Source organism: Lontra canadensis, unplaced genomic scaffold (assembly GCF_010015895.1).
Source record: "Lontra canadensis isolate GAN:19392208 unplaced genomic scaffold, GSC_riverotter_1.0 scaffold104, whole genome shotgun sequence".
In the NCBI taxonomy this organism is placed as follows: Eukaryota; Metazoa; Chordata; class Mammalia; order Carnivora; family Mustelidae; genus Lontra; species Lontra canadensis.
Window position 1 is genome coordinate 203,671 of NW_022631098.1, and position 18,573 is coordinate 222,243.

At 41.9% G+C, this 18,573-nt stretch overlaps 1 protein-coding gene across 1 annotated transcript in view; it reads left to right on the plus strand.

Moving 5' to 3' along the window:
- Nucleotides 1-18,573, plus strand: part of GRIA4 (glutamate ionotropic receptor AMPA type subunit 4) — a 241,782-nt gene that overhangs the window by 195,139 nt on the left and 28,070 nt on the right. The window contains exons 11-12 of the mRNA XM_032838408.1: nucleotides 327-525; nucleotides 6,492-6,739. Coding sequence (XP_032694299.1) covers nucleotides 327-525; nucleotides 6,492-6,739 — 447 coding nt within the window. The remainder of the gene's footprint in view (nucleotides 1-326; nucleotides 526-6,491; nucleotides 6,740-18,573) is intronic.

Consider the following 18,573-nt stretch of genomic DNA (forward strand, 5'->3'; position numbering starts at 1 on the left):
GCTAAAATGTAAAGTGGGGCGGATATCAGTGAGTTTCAGTAAGTGTTCCTTTCCTGTGCCTGGAGGAAAGGCATTTACAGTCCACGTTTCTGGGAACAAACCATAAAAAGGGAACATTTCCCATATTTTCAGTGGCATTCATATACTCAAGGTGGCGTGCCCGGCCTCAGATTATACAGAAAGATAGAATCATTCTGGAGCAGACAGAAGATAAAACTGTAATGGCCATTGTGGTTTTAAACGTACCCTGTGAATTTATGATCTTTCTTTTCTTCCTCTGTGTTGGTTAGAAAAAGGAAAATGTGCATTATCTTATCCATGTTTAGATCCCTCTCAGGTCGAATTGTTGGAGGTGTTTGGTGGTTCTTTACGCTCATCATTATCTCATCTTACACTGCTAACCTCGCCGCTTTCCTGACGGTGGAGCGAATGGTCTCCCCTATAGAAAGTGCAGAAGATCTGGCCAAACAAACGGAAATTGCCTATGGAACCCTGGACTCAGGGTCAACAAAAGAATTCTTCAGAGTAAGTTAAGGGAAAAACTAACCATGAAATGTTCATAATTTTGAAACTCTGGCAGTTTCTGCCAACCATTATATTATGGGCTCTAGCTGTTCGTACGTTTTGCAAATATAATAGTAATGCTATGTCTAATGCTAATACTTCTACTTGGGAATTATAATCACTTCAGTTTGTAAAAGCTAATTGATTTATTCACATTGCAATAGAGACCTGGAGAAAAGTAACAACAAAAAGGTAATTAAGACATCTTTAGAGTGTAACTTATCCAGAAGGTTCCAGTTTTGATAATGCTGTGATGATACTGCATCTGGGAAGATTATAATTTAGATGTGCTTGGGGGTTAAGGGCATAACAATGAAAGCAGGGGTTTTTTGTTTTGTCTCAAGAATACATTAACTTGCCACATTTGAAACCCAAAATCTTAATTGCAGCTTATACTTCCTTCTGTGAGGTAGAGTCTGTAATCTGTTCCGTGACAATGGATTTCAAAGCACAACATTTGCTTTCTCACAGAATAATGGTAACAGAACTGTTAAGTTCTGGACACCTTCGCAAGATATTATGTGTGCCAGTTTCTCTGCTTTTACAGATAGAATTGTTCAAACTGTTATAATTTCATATATGGATGCAGGTACCTGGGATTTAAGTTTCTGGTTTTTTAGTTGTTTGTTCCTCTATGAGGGTGAATTTTTGATCCGTGAAACTCTTTTACTCTGCTTGTACTTAAATCCAGAGACATGCACTTGATAATGTCTGGTCAGAGATAAGGATTCATTTTGTGACTTCATAACCATAACATTAAAGGACAGTCAGAGTGACAATTTCACAAATATTTACCCAAGTAATAATGAGGATATTTTACATTTAATTTCAATTGCTTACAGGTTAGATGTTTACTAATTTAGGAGACAGGAATTTTATTTCCCTGTTTTCTAAGCTTTCATGTAAAACTAATGACAGCCCTTTGAAGTAAGGGCTGCTTACAAACACAGTACTGGGAGAGCACATTGTCATTCAAATGTATATGCTTATCATTTTGCCACTCAGCTTGGAAAAAAACAACAAAACACCCTACTCTTTAAGACAGCCTTTAACTGTCATGTACTTGAAGTTCATAAGAGATTTCTCTTTTTTAAAAGGATCTAACTACATGTGTTTACATAATACTGAGTTAAAAACAAACCAGTCAAAAGTTTTGTCAAACCCATCGTAGGGCATTGTTTACAAAAGAAACCAGGCAGTGAACAATGTCCTTGTCAACAATTTAGATGGAGCCTTGCTAGTAGATATAATGAAACATTTACGATAATTATAAAGTATTTGCAGGTTTTTCTAGAACTGTAAGTAATGCTCGTGACAGTAGATTTTACCAACAGTATTCCCTGGATAAACTTAACTCACCAAATTTTTAAACTTACTGAGTGCATCCCAGTCTTTAAAGATTCCTGATAGAAGTATACTGCTCTAACACATTTTAGCACAATTATAGTACCTTGCCAGAAATCTGTAAATTTCTGACTCCTTCCACCCAAAACTAGGTAAGTAAAATTCAGTAACTTTGCCTAGAAACCATTATGCATAGGCATCAAAATGGAATACACTTGCATTTTACCGAGCAATGGTAACCGAATTTCATGTAAATAAGGTAAATATTTGCAGGTTCATCATTCTGCCTTGAGTGATAAAGGGAGAAAGAAATGTCATGTTGATGCCCTGAAAAAAAAAAAAATCAGAAATAACGTACTGTACAGCTCTTTGGCATCGAGTACACAGAAAATGTTTATTTCTAATCTTTATAGAGTTTTTAAAAAGTGTTCCAAATTCTAAAATCTGGTGAGGGAGATAAGAGACCATATTGATAAGAAGTAGAGGACGAAGGGGAGCTGCTTGCTGGATTTACAGCGCCTTTCCTGCGGGCCACGCCCGTCACCATGGCCCGTTCTCTCTGCCCCGCCCCGCACCCCCAAAATGGCAGCTTTAAAATGGGAAGATTTTTTTATAAAGTATTTACTGTTGCAGAACGGTCTGAACCCTAATGGGACAGGAAAATAATTTTCCCTGGCAGCACCCTCTCAGGAAGGCGTGAACGTGGGTTCTCTGATAAAAACCTCATTCATTCCCTAGGCCCTGTCCTCCCTCCCGGCCCACAGATGATGGCCTGGTTTAAATAAACCATTTTGTCTGACAGGTGGAGGCAGTGGAATGTGAAGGGTGTTTTCGTACCTGTCAGAACTGTTTTCTCGTAGGAACGTAGTGATGGTACATCTGTCAGCTCCATTAAACTGCCTCAGGCAGTGACCCGGACCCATGCTTCCCAAAAATGTTGCAGTCACAAATCAGCTGGAGAAGGAACTAGGCCGTGGGGGGAGATTAATCCGAATGTGACTGTTGCCTTGGTTTTGGCCCCGTTATGAAACTCGGTGTGTTCTGTGTTCTGTGCACCTCGTGAAACATGAACGTGGAGGCGTTGAAGGGCGGTCCGGACCTGTCCCTGACGGCAGCCTCGCCGTGAGGTGTTCAGATGCTACTGTGCACCTGAGGCTCACGCGCTGATGGGCCCTGCAGCTCCGCCTTCATACCGCGGCTGCTGTGGTCATCCGTCACTCTGCCGGGGCGCAAGTGAGGTGGATGACTGTCTCAGGGCTTAGAAGATTATCAAATACTACAAACTGCGGCCTTGCCCACCTAAGCTCCTGGAAGCGGGGACCTGGCAACAATGTTAATGTTAACTAGAATGCCTGACATTTGTACCTGTTTTCTATTAAAAACTGGAAAGGCAGGAATACTTAATTTTTGAGTAAAGGACAGCACATTTTTAAAACTCCCAAGAGTTATTTTCAGTAATAAAATAGTGCTTTAAGTCAGCAAGTTTCCTATGTTGAACTTCACAACAAGGAAAGAAATAATTCTGAGATTATTTTTCTAATATAAAAAAAAAATGACTTTTGTATTATCTTGGCTTATGACTTTCAGTGTATTTACTCCCCCAGCCTGATTTTTAAAAAGATAATTACAGCTGAAGATTTTAGGGACTTAGAATCCCATTATCACTGTATTTGGGAGTTTGCTGGAACTGCAGAAATTCCCTTTTAGCCTGTCTCATCAAATTTACAAAGCTTTGCTTGCCCTCGCTCCTTAACACTCACCTCTTGTGGTCACAAATAAGGCACGGGAATATTATTTCCAGTTCTTCCCTACTTGAATGCCCCCAGTACTCCCTTCCCCCAAGTGAATGTGACCTTATCTCTGCCATGCACCTTGAAATCAGAATCAGAATTTCTAAACATTCGTAGAGTGACAGTGTGATTTTTCTTTTCCCCAAAGGAGTTGCTTTATTTCTCTCTTTTCCACCAGGTGCTGTATCTTTACAATTTCTTTTATACATAAGGTTTTGCTAAGTGTGGCCCAACTACACTGTGGATTCCTCTTTCTTCTGAACTTTAAAGGAATTAATTTAACTTCTTTTGCATTTCTGGTATATGTAATTCAATATATTTAAACAAATGCAACAGTAATTTCCTTCACATTAGTATTATACAAATGGACTTCTAAAAAGTATCAGGGGCCTAAAGGTACTTTATTCCTTTGAAAAGGAGTAATTAAATTATCTTCCTAATTACCAACCCGTAAAAATACTTTTTCCACCCTGCTGTGTTAGTTTTGTTTAGTGGTTCCAATTCCTTTAAGTAACATGCTAAACAGTAACTGGAAAATTGCCAGATAACTAGCCGGACTCTCATATTCTTCAAAATTTTCAAAAAATTTTCCATTCAAAATAATGGGTTTTATTTCTTCTGTTTTCTATATAGTATACATGACAAAGTATGCAATGTTTGTGGAATGCTGTATCTTTTTAGGTAAAAGTCTCAAGTTATCAGTATATTTTGAAGAGTGATTATACACCAAGAGGACGTTGTTTACCAACATTTGTCTAAATGGAAATAATCAGAATAAGTGTTAAGGACATCTGTGTCTGCTGATTGAGACAGTTTATGATTTTCAGAGTTTGGAACTCATTGTAAAATGGCAGAGTTCATTCTCTGGAAGATGATTGTGTTATTGAAGATGGACTGATTGGGGCCAGGCGACATGGCCTCCCTAGTGGATCCCACAGCTGTGGGTGCTGAGCCCAGACTCTCCTCTGTCCTAGACGCACATAGAATCTTTGCAATTTCATTTAGTAGTTGGTATGCGGTCTCCTAACGTAAGGATTTCTATAACCAGAGGTAACCTGTCGTTACATACGCACACACACACACACACCCCGCAAGCTCTATATCATGGCAGTATTTTTAAGTGTTAATAACATGAAGACATTCATAGGAAAATACAGGATGTCTATTTTCCATCGTGATATTTACCAGCATTTGAATATCCAGTAACATTGAATATCTGGGTTTTTTTAATAGTGTCCAAGTATGCAAATCTCTTACTGTTACATAGGATGTTGATTACGAACTTTCCATCTTCTGAAACCAAAATTTTAAATACAACATTTATTGGTTTCTTTCTTGGTTAAATGATTCGTTTGATTTTGCCTCAAAACATGTCTTCTTAAGTTTGCTATTCAGGATATTTGTTGATTATTGAAGATCCATTTCTTACTGGACTCTATATTCTGGTAAACAAAGGAGGGTCCATATAAAACGCATATTCATGCTACTTGAGATTTTCCCTCGTGCTTATTTGGATCAAGATGCAAAATCGCAGCATCTTGTTATTGAACAGATGCCCTTGCACCACAGAAGTCTGTGTACCATTGTATTATCGAACATCAAACAGGGCAGGTTTCTCGACCTCATTAAATACATGCCTAGGGATATTTGAGTTCATTTAGATGTATTTTCACCTTTAAAATGTCTGTATGGATGAAAAAATAGAACAGGAATTCAGAGACCAGCGGAAGGGTCTAGGTAAACTAAATAGTGGGACTAAAGTAGATGGAGCCCAAATAGACAGAAATAAATAGATTTCTTGCCTGAGGTCAAGGTATTAGAAAGACTAACTCTCCAAAATATATCCTAAGAAAACAAGAATCACCTTTCTTTTTAGCTTTTCTAACTTGTTAATTGGAAAAAACTTATTCTTGAGGTGTCGTTGACATAGGATGTCAGATTAGTTTCAGGTGTGAGGTATAGTGATGCGTCACTTCCATCCATCGCCTGGGGCTCCTGACCATAAGTGTGCTCACTGTCTGTCCCCCTGCCCCGCATTGTCAGGCCCTTCCTGACCCTGTTCCCTGGGTGGCAGTTGTCATCTCCATGGCATTTATCGTATAACCAGAAGTCTGTACCTGTGGAGGAGGAATCACTTCTCTTTAAAGTCAGTGGATATTCTGTTTGGAGATTTTATGAGAAAAAGCCCACGACTGTCTGTTGGATCCAGCGTTTGCCTCTTGGGTTATGGACGTTTGGGTTTGAAGCCCACTATGTCTAGTCCTTGGTACGTGCTCAGCTGCTGGCTTGATCTGACCATCTTTCGTATACATCTTAGAACGCTTCATAGTAAAACTTGGAGGCATGAAAAAAGATAAAAATGAAAACAGTATAGCAGCACTCCTTATCAGTTATCATTCCGGCACAGAATTAAAGGGAGTTTTGCAGAGCTGGCCCCTTCCCGGTTTACCGTGACTGTGATAGCAGGCATGATTTTGTATGTCCCGCACTCTATGACATCCTGCCTTTAAAAATAACGATAATACGTTGTTCTTTAGGCAGCTGAGTAGGGCAATCATGTATGACCAGAGGGACCTGCTTGTTCCAGTATCACTTCTGAATGTCTGCTGTTTCTCTGACGTTCTTAACTGTAAAACAGTTTTCTAACGGGAGAGGAACAGGTTAGCCAGGCAGACCAGAGTTTCAGGACCAGGAAAAGGTACTTAAAAAATGCTCTCTCCTTGTCCGGTTCGGTCACTATTAACATTCTGTTCCCTTCTCTCCTGAATTTAATTTTATTTGCATTTCCTCCAGAGGTCAAAAATAGCAGTGTACGAAAAGATGTGGACCTACATGCGATCCGCAGAACCGTCAGTGTTCACTCGGACGACCGCAGAGGGAGTAGCTCGGGTCCGAAAATCCAAAGGCAAATTCGCCTTCCTGCTGGAGTCCACTATGAACGAGTACATCGAGCAGCGAAAGCCGTGTGACACGATGAAAGTGGGAGGAAATCTGGATTCCAAAGGCTACGGAGTAGCTACACCCAAGGGTTCTTCATTAAGGTGGGTGGGATAGTATAACAATGTGACATGTGTTGTTATAATATTCCACCTTCCCTGATGTCCCCGACACAGTGATTTTGTTTTGTGTGTGAACATGGTATGTTCGTTTTTGGTTTTGGTTTTTCTTTTTTTTTCTTTTTCTCCATTTCATACGTTTTGATCAACAGTCAGGTAATTTTTTTTTAATTTTGGAATAATTAATTGTAGTTGACCTGTATATCTTTTAAGGCCATATAAAAACCAAAGTGGTTGAACACTAGCTGCTTCCAGTGGGCCTGAAACATGGGTAGCGACGCTTCCGTGTCTCATCAACTTTTTTTGGTCACTCAAATCTGCACTCTCCTTTTATCAGCTACCGATTCTACATTTTATCATGACATTTTTTTTTTTTTTAATTCTGCCTGCCCACTAGTTTCTGAGTATGAAGAAATCAGCCTCTTCCTAACAAACCACTTTTTTTTTTTTCCATTTCAGTGTTTCATTGATTATGGCATCATTATATTTTAGATTACCCCGAGGTTGTATTGGTGCTAACTTTGTAACCACATCTATTCATAGATGGAATCACGATCAGCGGGAAGCTGGGCTCTGATTCTATGGGGCTTACTCCAGTCACACTCTCGCCCGTTGCAAAGGGAGTGTGCTGTCAGTAAGATCTGTACAATTAGACCCGATGACAGTCCGTAACTGTTCACACACAGACCCCTGCAATGTGATCTGTGAGCACAGCATCTCACATACGGATTGCTTGGAAAATCCACATGTGCTAAAGATGAGACTCTCATTCTTAAGGAAATGTTGGTAAAATCTGCCCTTTTTGCCCTTTGGGCCCTGGACATAGGGAATTCACATGTTTATGCCCAGGATGCAGAATATCCTATTTTCCTTAAGCAGTAAAGGCTACTGGTGGATTGCTGGGTCTAGAGCAGGCCGAGGTCAGCAGTGACTGACAAGTCACTCCGGTCACAGTGCTGCTTAGAAGGGATTCGTACAAAGCACAGATTCCAGAAGAAATCAGAATCTTTGCTAAAGGACTTAACCACGAACCCGGTCTTGAGAAGTGATGTCTCTGGTAAGCCTTTGAAACCTGAAAGTAATGAGACCTGTACTGCTAGCCGGTAGGAATGAAAGCGGTATAAAGACGATGTGATTGTTTTCACGGTTTGGAAAAGGGAACTGCAGTGTGCTTTGGATATGTGTGTTGGGGGTGGGGCGGCGGGGGGGTGACACAGTTCTGAGAAACAGACAGGAACCCTGGAAAGATTGGGTTAACCCAGTATTTATTGTTTGCAAGCAACACTGTAATAATTAGTGAGGAGTTTTATGGTGTGTCCAAAAGGGACTATTTTAAAAGGAGAGGGAACAAAGTGAGCCAGTAAAGACAGACTTGGGTATGGACTTTGGCAGGAAACCACGTTTCTTGGCACATACATCTCATCTGAAACTGGAGGACTGTCCAGGGAGAAAGCCAGACTGATAAATAACCCTTGATAAAATTCTCCCCCGGAATGTCCCAGCCATTCAGAAGCTCAAAGTGGCATCAGAGTGTTTGGCCTTCGAGGGTCTGTTTTGTAAGACGCGATAGGAGACATGTGTCATTTCGGCAAAGCCAAGGAGCAAAGAAATCTCTATTGACACAGGAGTTGTAAGGGCACCCTCGTGTAACTAATTTAAAAGGGCGAGAAGGGGAGAAAGCAATGGTGGTTGATATGTAGATCAGTGTTCAGACTATTGATTACATTCACTGGATGTCGCTTTTGCTCTTAATTAATTCTCTGTGGATGTAGCTGCCTTGTCCTCTGTCTTGTGTCTCCTGATAAAGTCAAGTTCCAGGGACTGCATTTGGCCCTCAGTTACGGGTGCGCCTGACTCCCATTGATGGCAAGAGAGTTCCCTCTTAAATGTGCCACTTTGTCAAATCCACACTACGGGGATTGTTTGGGGAGACGCTGAAGGGCTTCATCTGTCTAGAACTGGATAATAATCCGCTCTTGGCTTCCCCCTCTTTTCCTGTCCTTCCCTGGCTCTTGTTAATGAGGCAATTGTTAAACTCCGCTTCCTGGAGGAGAGTTTGTTTCTGTACTTTGTTTGATATACGCCACTATTTCCTGTGTAAGCAGCCCCTGCATGCCAAAACCACAGTCACTTTGTCCCGTCAGGAACGCTGGAAGAGCACGGATGGCTAACGGCATGCACCTTACCCCCACCTCCTCACTTCCCCACCCCCGGCCCACTACGCAGGAGGCTCATTAAGCTTAAATTCTCATTCTTACTCAATGAGGAGCCTTCTGTTTGAACAGAGGCAGCCTCGTATAGAGCTGGACCAGTGGGCACCTTCTGTATAAATGATTTAGTTTGTAGGAACATACCCAAAAGAACTGCATTCATCACAGCGAGATCGCAAGGGTACATCTACATGGAGAACGCCTTTGCAACCTTTCTGCCTTATTTGTTCAGTAGACTGCTTTCCTCTAGGAGCTCTCTTTTTTTTAACTAAGTCCTTGCTTTAATAGTTCTGGATACAGTGAGATTTGGTCTGTTTTATTGTCCTGCTCACAAACTCTGCTGTCATGATTCGTTGGGCAGCATGAGTCTTGAAGAACAGGAAAATGGTGGTCTTTCCTGCTGCGTCAGCCGGAGCACAAAACTCAGACAAATGGCTGATCGTCTTCCGGTGGTCTAGGGAGTCTCACGTTTCTGGTGCTTCACAGTCAGTGTCCCAGAAAAGAGGAGTACTGGGATGTAGAATCGGAGGAAAGCCGAAACTCTGGTCTCGACTCTAGACTTTCCAACAAATGCCGTGTGGGTGGTGACAGAGACTCTCTCTGTGCCTGGGGTAGAAAACACTGCAACAGGGAGGACCAGCGCCCGATTTCACGGGAGAGGAGTAACGCACAGAGCTCCTCGTTGTTGGCAGAGACTTTATTTCAGACTTGCGTTCATGAGGTTTACAGAAAGCTTTCAGTTATAGAGAAGGACAGTAACCGTGCTCAGAAATGGTTGAGTTTCTGGTACTTGGACACAGGTTCGTCAAGTGTGAGGTCATAGAAGAATACTAGGACTGTTGATGCCATTGAACGGAGCCTCTTTAGATCTTACTGTAATAAAGTTTGCAGTGCAGTGTGAGTAAGTCCACGAGCGATCACAGGTGAGTGTTCTGCGAGCTCTACCGGTCAGCGAGAGAACCCAAATCTTACCGGCATAGTTAGTTATTTTCCAAAGTCATCTTCTGAAGAAAACTTTTAGTTCCCATTGTGAGATGAAAAGGTAAAATCTCCTCTTTTATATTATCTCTCAACTCTCCCCACACTCTACTATTTCTCTCAAATCTTCTTTTCATATGCATGATACCATTTATACTACTCTCGGCGTCCTGGCTTCCTTATCATTCCTTCTCCAGCACCCTGACAACCCGATACAGTCATGGAATCTGTCCTCCGGCTGAGCGACGTTTAAGACCTGTGCTTCAGACAGCGCCGCTGTGCGGTGCGGAGCGTAGATGAAAGAGGCATGTGTCCATGGTGACTCCAGTGCACACCAGAGACCTGCCTGTGCTCTAGTAGTTAGTGGACAGGAGATGTGCTTGCTGCAGCGCATATTCTAGTCTTTATTGGGCAGGAGAGCTGTACGTTCCACTGACAAAATCCTGCCTTCACTGTCTCACCCACGTTGCCCTGGTTGCTCTGCTGTCTGCTATCCAACAAGTAAAACGGACATGCTTAGAGGGAATCCTAACTTAGTTACTGCAGAGGTTCCCTGGTCCCAAATAGCTGTGAGATGGGAGTACCCCCTTGAAGATACTCACAGTCCACAGTATCTGCGAGTGGTGCCTCCAGGGAACATAGCGAAGGATCCCGACTGGAGACTCCCCCAGCCTCTGTAAGGATCTGTAGATCTGACCCTAGTGTTCGAAGCCAAGTTTGAGGCGGGGCGGGGGGGGAGGCCAACAAACACTAGTCTCCTACCTTCTATTATTCAACAGTGATCATTTTATTCAGATTTTGCCTTCTCTAATAATATTGGCGAGACTGGGTCTAAAATAAGACAAACGCTCTGTCACCCACCCCACCCCTAAAGTGATGTTTCAGAAGAAAGCAGTTCCAAAAGGACTTGATCAGTACTTGAGATCTGGGCAAATGGAGGCCTGGTTGGACCTGCTATCCTCCTGTCCCAGGAGCCCATGACAGCAGGAGCAAGACCTCTGAAACCAGGCACGTGAGGCTCAGTCCGCAGAGGCCAGCTCCAAGGGCACGTGTATTAAACTTTGTATTCAAATCCACATATGAAAAAATATATGATCCTTAAGGAACCACTTTGTTATGTGAAATTAGTGATAGGTGTTTACTCATCAGTTGGAGGCTATTTGCAAGGTTTGGGAACAAGGGGCCTGCTGGATGTTGTCCGCGAGAATAAAGTTGGTGTCTGTTTCAGTCTTAGCAACAAGTCGCTGTTAGCACCTGAGGTGGACAAGAGAAAAGCTTACAGGTACAGAAAGTGAAGCCTCAGTGCTAATAATTCCTGAGCAGCTCTTGGCCTCAAGTGAATAAATTTTTCACTTGTTTTCAGGCAATGAATTGCAGTAGATTAGTACATAATTTTTTTTTTAATTTTAACTGTTATGGAAGAAGAGGTTTCTGCATGTGCTGCATATGAATACCCTTCATTCTTCTTGATGCTATATTAAGAGATGCTGCAGGTGACTTAGTCCTTGTGATCCCTTACAGCTTGGAATAATAGCTGGACTAGGGATTAGAACACACGCACACCCACGTCCATCATACCCGCACACAAGCACACGAACCCGGCTGTGATGTGCTTAATCGCTTACCCGGTTCCCTCCCAGAGATGCTGATGTTTATTGCAGGGACCAGGTGTTATTGCATCACCAACTGAGATGCACATGGTACGGTTACCAATACTACATGCATCCGAGGGGGAAATAATCCCCTTTACCGTCCATATACTCCATCCTTCCCTTCCTTTCTCGATGTCCAGTCCAGTAGGAAAGCTGAAACTTTTCCACTGCCTTTAGAAATTCTACTTTTTTCGATTAGGTCTTGCCAGTGCTTGAAGGATGACAGAAAACACAGCTCCCAGGAAGAAGAAAAAGAATGTGGCATTTTTCTGCATTTCATTAAGATTTACCAGGCATTAAACATGTTTGCCATTCTTCCTACTAGTAAAAAAAAAAAAAAAAAATGCCAATATGATTTGCCATCACATATTTGCCAGCTCATTCAACAGATGGCCCCTGGGGTCCCCTCTGAGAATTTGCTAGTTGTTGTCAAGTTGCTCCCTTCGAGTTCAGCTCTGTGACTGCCATAGGTAACACTACATCGAGATGTTTCTAAATTTAATGTTTAGCTGTGTGCTCCTACTCACCATGACACGTAGAAACCATGTTTTAGTAACTTGTCTCAGAAAGTGGGTAATTCGTGGTCATTTTAGTTTCAACCACTTCAGAGAGAATTAAATATAAGGAGATAAAAATGCTATAAATGAGGTTCACCAGGCCAAGGCTTCACAGTCTGATCGGAGGAGACACCAACACTGGACATCAATTGTGACAGTTTTGAGAAAAGTGAGAATCCCAAACTTTTGTTCTTTAGTCCCATGTAATTGCCTTATAAGCAAATCCTATAGAGAAAGAGAACCTCCAGAGAGAACATGTATATCCTGTGTAATTCAAATCGACTCAGTGATACCACAGTTAATGTGAGTGCCAAACCTGTAGCCAACCAAGTCACGTGGCCTTGACCCACATGTGCCAAGAGTACTTAGGAGATACAGTGTTTGGTCTAAGACCAGAGTTTGTCAGCTGCTAAATGGATGAACGTATCCTCACATTAATAATATAAGTGTTGTTGTCTTGCCAGTGCCCTTGGAGGGGGGGGGGTCTTTCCTCAGACTTGGCATTTCTGGCTTGACCCCTGGAGAACCCATACGTGGGCTTCCACCCAGCACTGCAGAACCCTCAGACACTTGCTTTGTTGTTCCCTCGTGTCCCCCTGTCAGCCCGAGCACTAGAGCTGCTGTTGTGTCTGGAAGCCGTTCTGTAGAGTGAGAGTGAGTGCCTGCAATGCCAGAATCCAGAAGGGGGCCCAACTAAGAAACCCTACTAAGAAAACAGGTCTGGGTAGTCAAAGCAAAGAATCAAAAAGGACAGGGGGAGAAGGGTAAGGACAGGACAGAAAGGAAATGTGGCCCCAGGAATCTTAGAGCTGGGAAAACAGCAGCAGCCTCAGAGGTCCTGCTTTACAGGGAATCAGACACATTGGTGTGGCCCATGCCTGGGTTTGCTGCCGCCGGTTAAAGTCTCAGCCGTAGGCCAAGCACCCCCCCACCAGAGAAATTGCTGGTGTGAAACGTGTCTCTGCTGGGTGTGAGGCAGCTTCTGCCCATGGCTACAAAGCTCCTCTCTGGGCCTGTCTGTGCCCAGTTATAAGAGAAACTGTCCGATAGTGTTCTTCCCTAGAAGACCTCAGGCTGTAGAACCATGACTTTTATAGATAGTAAATGCCTTTGTCGTTCACAAACCAGGAGCCGCTGTTGATTTATCCTCAGAAGACCAGCAAGGTCAAGTGATAGGGGGGTTTCTTGTTGTTTTTGCTTTTTCGTGCATTGCTTGTATAGGATTCTGTTCTCCAGGCCTCTCTTCCTAAAGGGAAGGCTGCAAAGACGGTCAGCGCAGGCAGCTGCAGAAGGGGTCAGTCAAGTTGTCAGACAGGTCCCAGCTCTTACTCCTCTCAGCAGGTCGGTAGGAGCAAGACGAGAAGCGCTATCATCCCACCGTACCAGATTCCTACCCGTGACTGTCCCGAGTCCCTCTTACCCGAGACCATGGAGGTAGGGTGGGGAGGGATTGCACGAGAGAGAGAATTTTTCCATGCTTGGGATAATCAGACGTGTAAAGAGTATTTCAGACATGCATATGTGCACAGGACTTTGGAGGGAGCATGGTAATCAGGTTTACCACGAAATTCCAAAATGCCTGTAATAAACTAAGTATGTAGCTCACTTTACTGTGGACATGTCATATTCTCCTAAATGTAGAATTCTATGCAATATGTTTTAATGCAGTTTTATCCTAATGATAAACTTCTACTTAGTGCATCATAAGTAAATAATGGTTTTCCATAAAAATGAAACTGTTTCAGCAGAGCACATGGGAAACCAGCCAACCACAACTTGAGACGTTATTATCTTCCTTTTGTCTCTAAAGATAATATCAGCCAAGATTGGGCTGGGTTTATGATTCATACTTAAGGAAGGGAAGATAAAATAGCTTGGCAGATAATTGGAATGAGCTGGAAAATAGTGAAGACTCTGGTTTAGAATTCTGTTGTTTTAATTTAGCTAAGAATGAGAAACAGCAGTTCATTTATTTTAATGTTTGGTCCCCCACCCCCAATTCGGTCCAATAACACTTGTTTTCAAAATGAAATAACAGAATTTGAGATAACTTTGCCACAAATACCATATCCCTTACATCCTCGCAGCACCGAAACACAAAATCCCCAGCCTCAGCCCCAGTCCCTCTCAGAAACAGCCTTGTATTAATTCTGAGAATATCTTGTGACTGATAATCATACAAACAGAAGTTAGAAATACTTTGTTTATCCTCCTTGATACCAGAAAAGTCTATTTTACGATTGAAAGTAGTTTATTTTAAATGGACAGATTCCATACTCTCTGGAAACCTGAAAAGCCATTGTTAGGGCTCACCACTATACTTCATACAGACTTTATGAGACCATTTCCTTATGCTCCCTTAGTATCACATGACTCAACAGCGTAGACAAATTAAAGGCATAAAAATAATCCTAACGTCAGTTCTGCCTTTCTAAGTTTATAATTCCCAGACGTGGGAGAAATCTGTCATTTTAAATACCACTGGCCATGCAAGGTCCTGTCTCATCATGTTGAAATAAAGTAGTCTTTATTTAGCTTACCTTTCCACCCCCCCGCCTAGGGTACTCAGGAAAGAAACTGACACACAGATAATTTTTTACAGCATTATTATTCAGTCTTTCTTCTCTAAGCATTCAATCTTTGCAAGTTAGCCAAAATAATAATTAAAGCGGAGTCAGTTAACCAAATGTGACACGAACAGCTCTCTACTTTGAAAGAGAAGAGGAGTGTGTGGGACCTCTCACCACAGAGAAAAGATGACCTGAACTCTGTGGAGACCGACACACAAGATCTCTGCTCTTACAGAGAATGTTTACTTCCTCTTTGGGGCTGACAGATACGCACCTTCTGAACATCCTTTTTCAAAATGGCAACAGGCCAGAATCCCATTAGTAACTGAGAGAAGCTCTTCTCAGATACCCAGCCCCCTATTTTTCTGTCTTTTCAGGTATTTGCAACTAAAACAAAACAAAACAAAAATCATAAAAGCATTTATCAGTGAATATAGCTGCTCTAAGTTGTTGGTGCCTTTCGTATGGAAAGGAAATTTTTTTAAATAGGCCAGAGAAATAGAAAAGTTAGGATGAAACCAAGGATCCAGACCCCTAAGTCGGTACCATAACCTTTGGCCTCTACTCGAGGCCAGGTGGAGGGAACTAGAAGTCAACAGGGTCCAAGAAGAGCTCACCTCAGATGGTCTCCCAGAGTAAAAAGCAAAGAGCAAAGGCTAACAGAAAAAGAAGTTGCTTTCTTTTAAATGATACAGCAATGTTAACATCGTAGAAGGCAAAGAACCAGTTCATATATGATCTAATTGATGTTCTTTTTAATCTGTTCACTTTTAAGAGGTGATGTTTAAGTTTGGCTTGATGATAGAACTCTAAAAATTACTGAGCAGTATATTTCTTAAGTGAGACAATAATAGTGACAGGCCTGAGCGCTTTTTAACCACCCCCACATTGTTCTTTTTACTTGCTCCTTTTCACCCTCTTATGATGTCATTCTGTTAAGAGGAAGAGCCTGTCAGTTGGCGACCTTAAGTGACTTGCCCATAGTGCCACAGGTGAGACTGGAACAGAAATCTTCTGACTCTCTCCAGTGCTCTTCTGGGGAAAGAACAAAAGACAACTTTTTAACATAGATACAATTTAATTTCAAAACTTACTCAACAGTTTCTGTGATTCTCCCGTGTTGTGTTTCAACAATATCCATAATTTCAAAGTGTATTGAGAGTACCCCATAGAGCTCAAGGAACTGTTTATATTAGAAAAAAAAGAAAAACAAAAAACAAATAATTCTGGCTAAGTTGAAGAAATTACACAGGAGTAGATTTCAGGTCAGCATAAAAATTTTACAATTAAAACTGGTCCAAAAGTGGGAGGGAATTGGCCGAGATCCCCAACATCAGAATTGCTTGAGTGGAAATAGAAGAGTTTCCCACTTTCAAAGTCTAAGAATTTGTGTCACGTCCTGCACTATTTTTAGCAAAGCAACCAAAGAATTCCCTTACACCTCTTTGAAGTTGCTGACAGTAAGACTGGGGAAAAATTCATCCCCAAAACCTCAATACAAGCTCATCTGGTTTTGGAATTAAATAAGTCACATCTTCAGTAAATAGCTACTTTTTATCACATTCTGTCTACACTGTGAAATAGAAAGATATTTAAGGAAAGCACTTCTCTTTAAGAACCACAGAGCTAGAGATAGACGCAGGTCTTGTTTTCCTCCCTGTACAGACATTTAAAATTATATACTGACGTCAAACTTTGGGCAAGGTACAAATCTGACAAAGTTCGCTGGGTTGTAAAAGGAGAAAAAGCAGCAAAAGTGAGGCATGTGCCTATGGAAGGACTTGCTTTTGTTTATTTATTTTTTTAGAACAGCATGTATGCTTCCCTATCTAGATAATGATAAAAACTGATCCATGTAATATGGTATCCCATGGCGTTTCAATATAAAATACTTGAGAGCGTAATTTTCAAAGGCCCCTGATAACATCAGCAGCATCGGTTGCTACTTCATTTATTTTTTCATTTTTGCCCTTATCGCAGATAGCAGCCCATTTATGCTCTGAAGCATGTAGACTGCGCACCACTGGAATTTCAGCCAGTCCACGCCGTGTCCCCACAATTCTTATTCATAGACTTTCCCATTGTTTCAGAATATAAAGATACCTCCTTCAAAACTCTGTCATTTAGGTGACTTTCATGGATGAAGTAGGTGTTTTATTTAAAAAAAAAAAGAAATACTTTTTCTCTGTTTATAACACAGCTTCACAATTTCCAAGTGTATTATTATAGGAAAAAAGGAAATTCCCTATTTCTGTGTGTATGTGTGTGTGTGTGTGTATATATATATATATATATATATATATGTATGTATGTATTCGGAATTTAGGAGTTCAGCAGATAAAAGGCTGGTTTGTCAAAATGGACATTTTTGAAATACTCCTTCAAGATAATGAACGAAGTTAAGGTTCCCAAGTAAGAACAAGAGGACAAACATGTGTATTTGTCATTGGAGAAGCTTTACTCTGTTGTGTGTGCATCATGTAGCTTCGAGGGGCTCAAAGCCCAGAGGGTGATGGTGACAGACGGATAGTGTAGAACCTTCCATACAGTGGTTTTTCCTTGCACATTTTCATAACAGCCATTAGAGTAACGATTACCCCATCCTTCATTTTGATGCCTCTGGAATATATGGTGACAACCCAAGGTTCCACAGTACATCCATTTTCTCACCTGATGTCATTTTACTTGATCAAGAATTTTAATAAATTACCCAAAGTTAAATAACAATAGCACATGATCTTGTATGGGTTCAGGCTCATTCTCGGTCTCCACTTCCCTTCATGTCTCATGGAACTCAATCAATTGTCTGGTATTTGATCTTTCTTTTTGGGAGCCAGTCACTGAAATTATGCCAAAGGGTGACTAGGAATGGACTCTAAGCTCAGTTAACTAGACAGGAGTCTCAAAAAAAGACGTCATTCAAACAAGAAAAGATTGTATCAGATGCCATGTAAAGGAAAAACGAAACAAATTCAACAACTCCTACCCACCAAGCGCATGTATATGAATGTATTTGTCCCCACAAATCCTTGGTGCTGGTGCTCCTGTCTTCACCTAGACAGATGTGGCCCCTGAAGCTCAGGAGGAGAAGGAGCCCATCATTCTCCCATCCCCAAATCCACGCCCCTTTCATGTGCTGCCTTCTTTCTCTCCAGAGATCCCAGAAGCCCTACTTAGGTAGATGTACATTACGGGAGAAAACCTCTCTGTCCTACGTGTGATTCCCTGTTTTGATAAAATAAAGCAAGTACCTAGTTTCGGATACTATCCCCTCTCCCCAACTTTCCTAACCCTCCCCTTTTATGACCCCTTAGGGTTTGGTTGGGGTTTTTTTTGCATGTTTGCAATAATTCTTGTTAATACCAAATTCTCTACTGCCCTCCACACAGTGTCGGCTTGTGTTTACCATCCGTTTACCCTCAAAAACACCAGGAACCTCAGGGAAACGGGTTGAGGGCACACAGCATGCCTCTGTCTCTTTAAGGAGCTCAGGTCAGCCTCACCCCACGCTCTCCCTGATTCACCCACCCAGTGTGCTCTGCTCTACGCCAGGCTTCAGTTCATCCAAGCCCTGACACAACAGACTGATAAGAGCAGACTTTTGTCCCTCTTACACAAGCGTATGTTCATTCCCCTTTGGCTTAATCCTCAAAATGAATTTGAAGCTCATTTCAATGAACTCCCCAGGATATCAGACAGTTGGTAGTGTCTTGTGAGACCTGAGGAAAGGGTTGGCCAGAACTGAACTTGACTTTAATACAAGACCATGTTCTATTATTGTTTAACTTTGGGTATTTCTCCCCTAGGAGGAGGACAGAGGAGAACTAACGAGCTCCAGGACCAAGGTAAGAG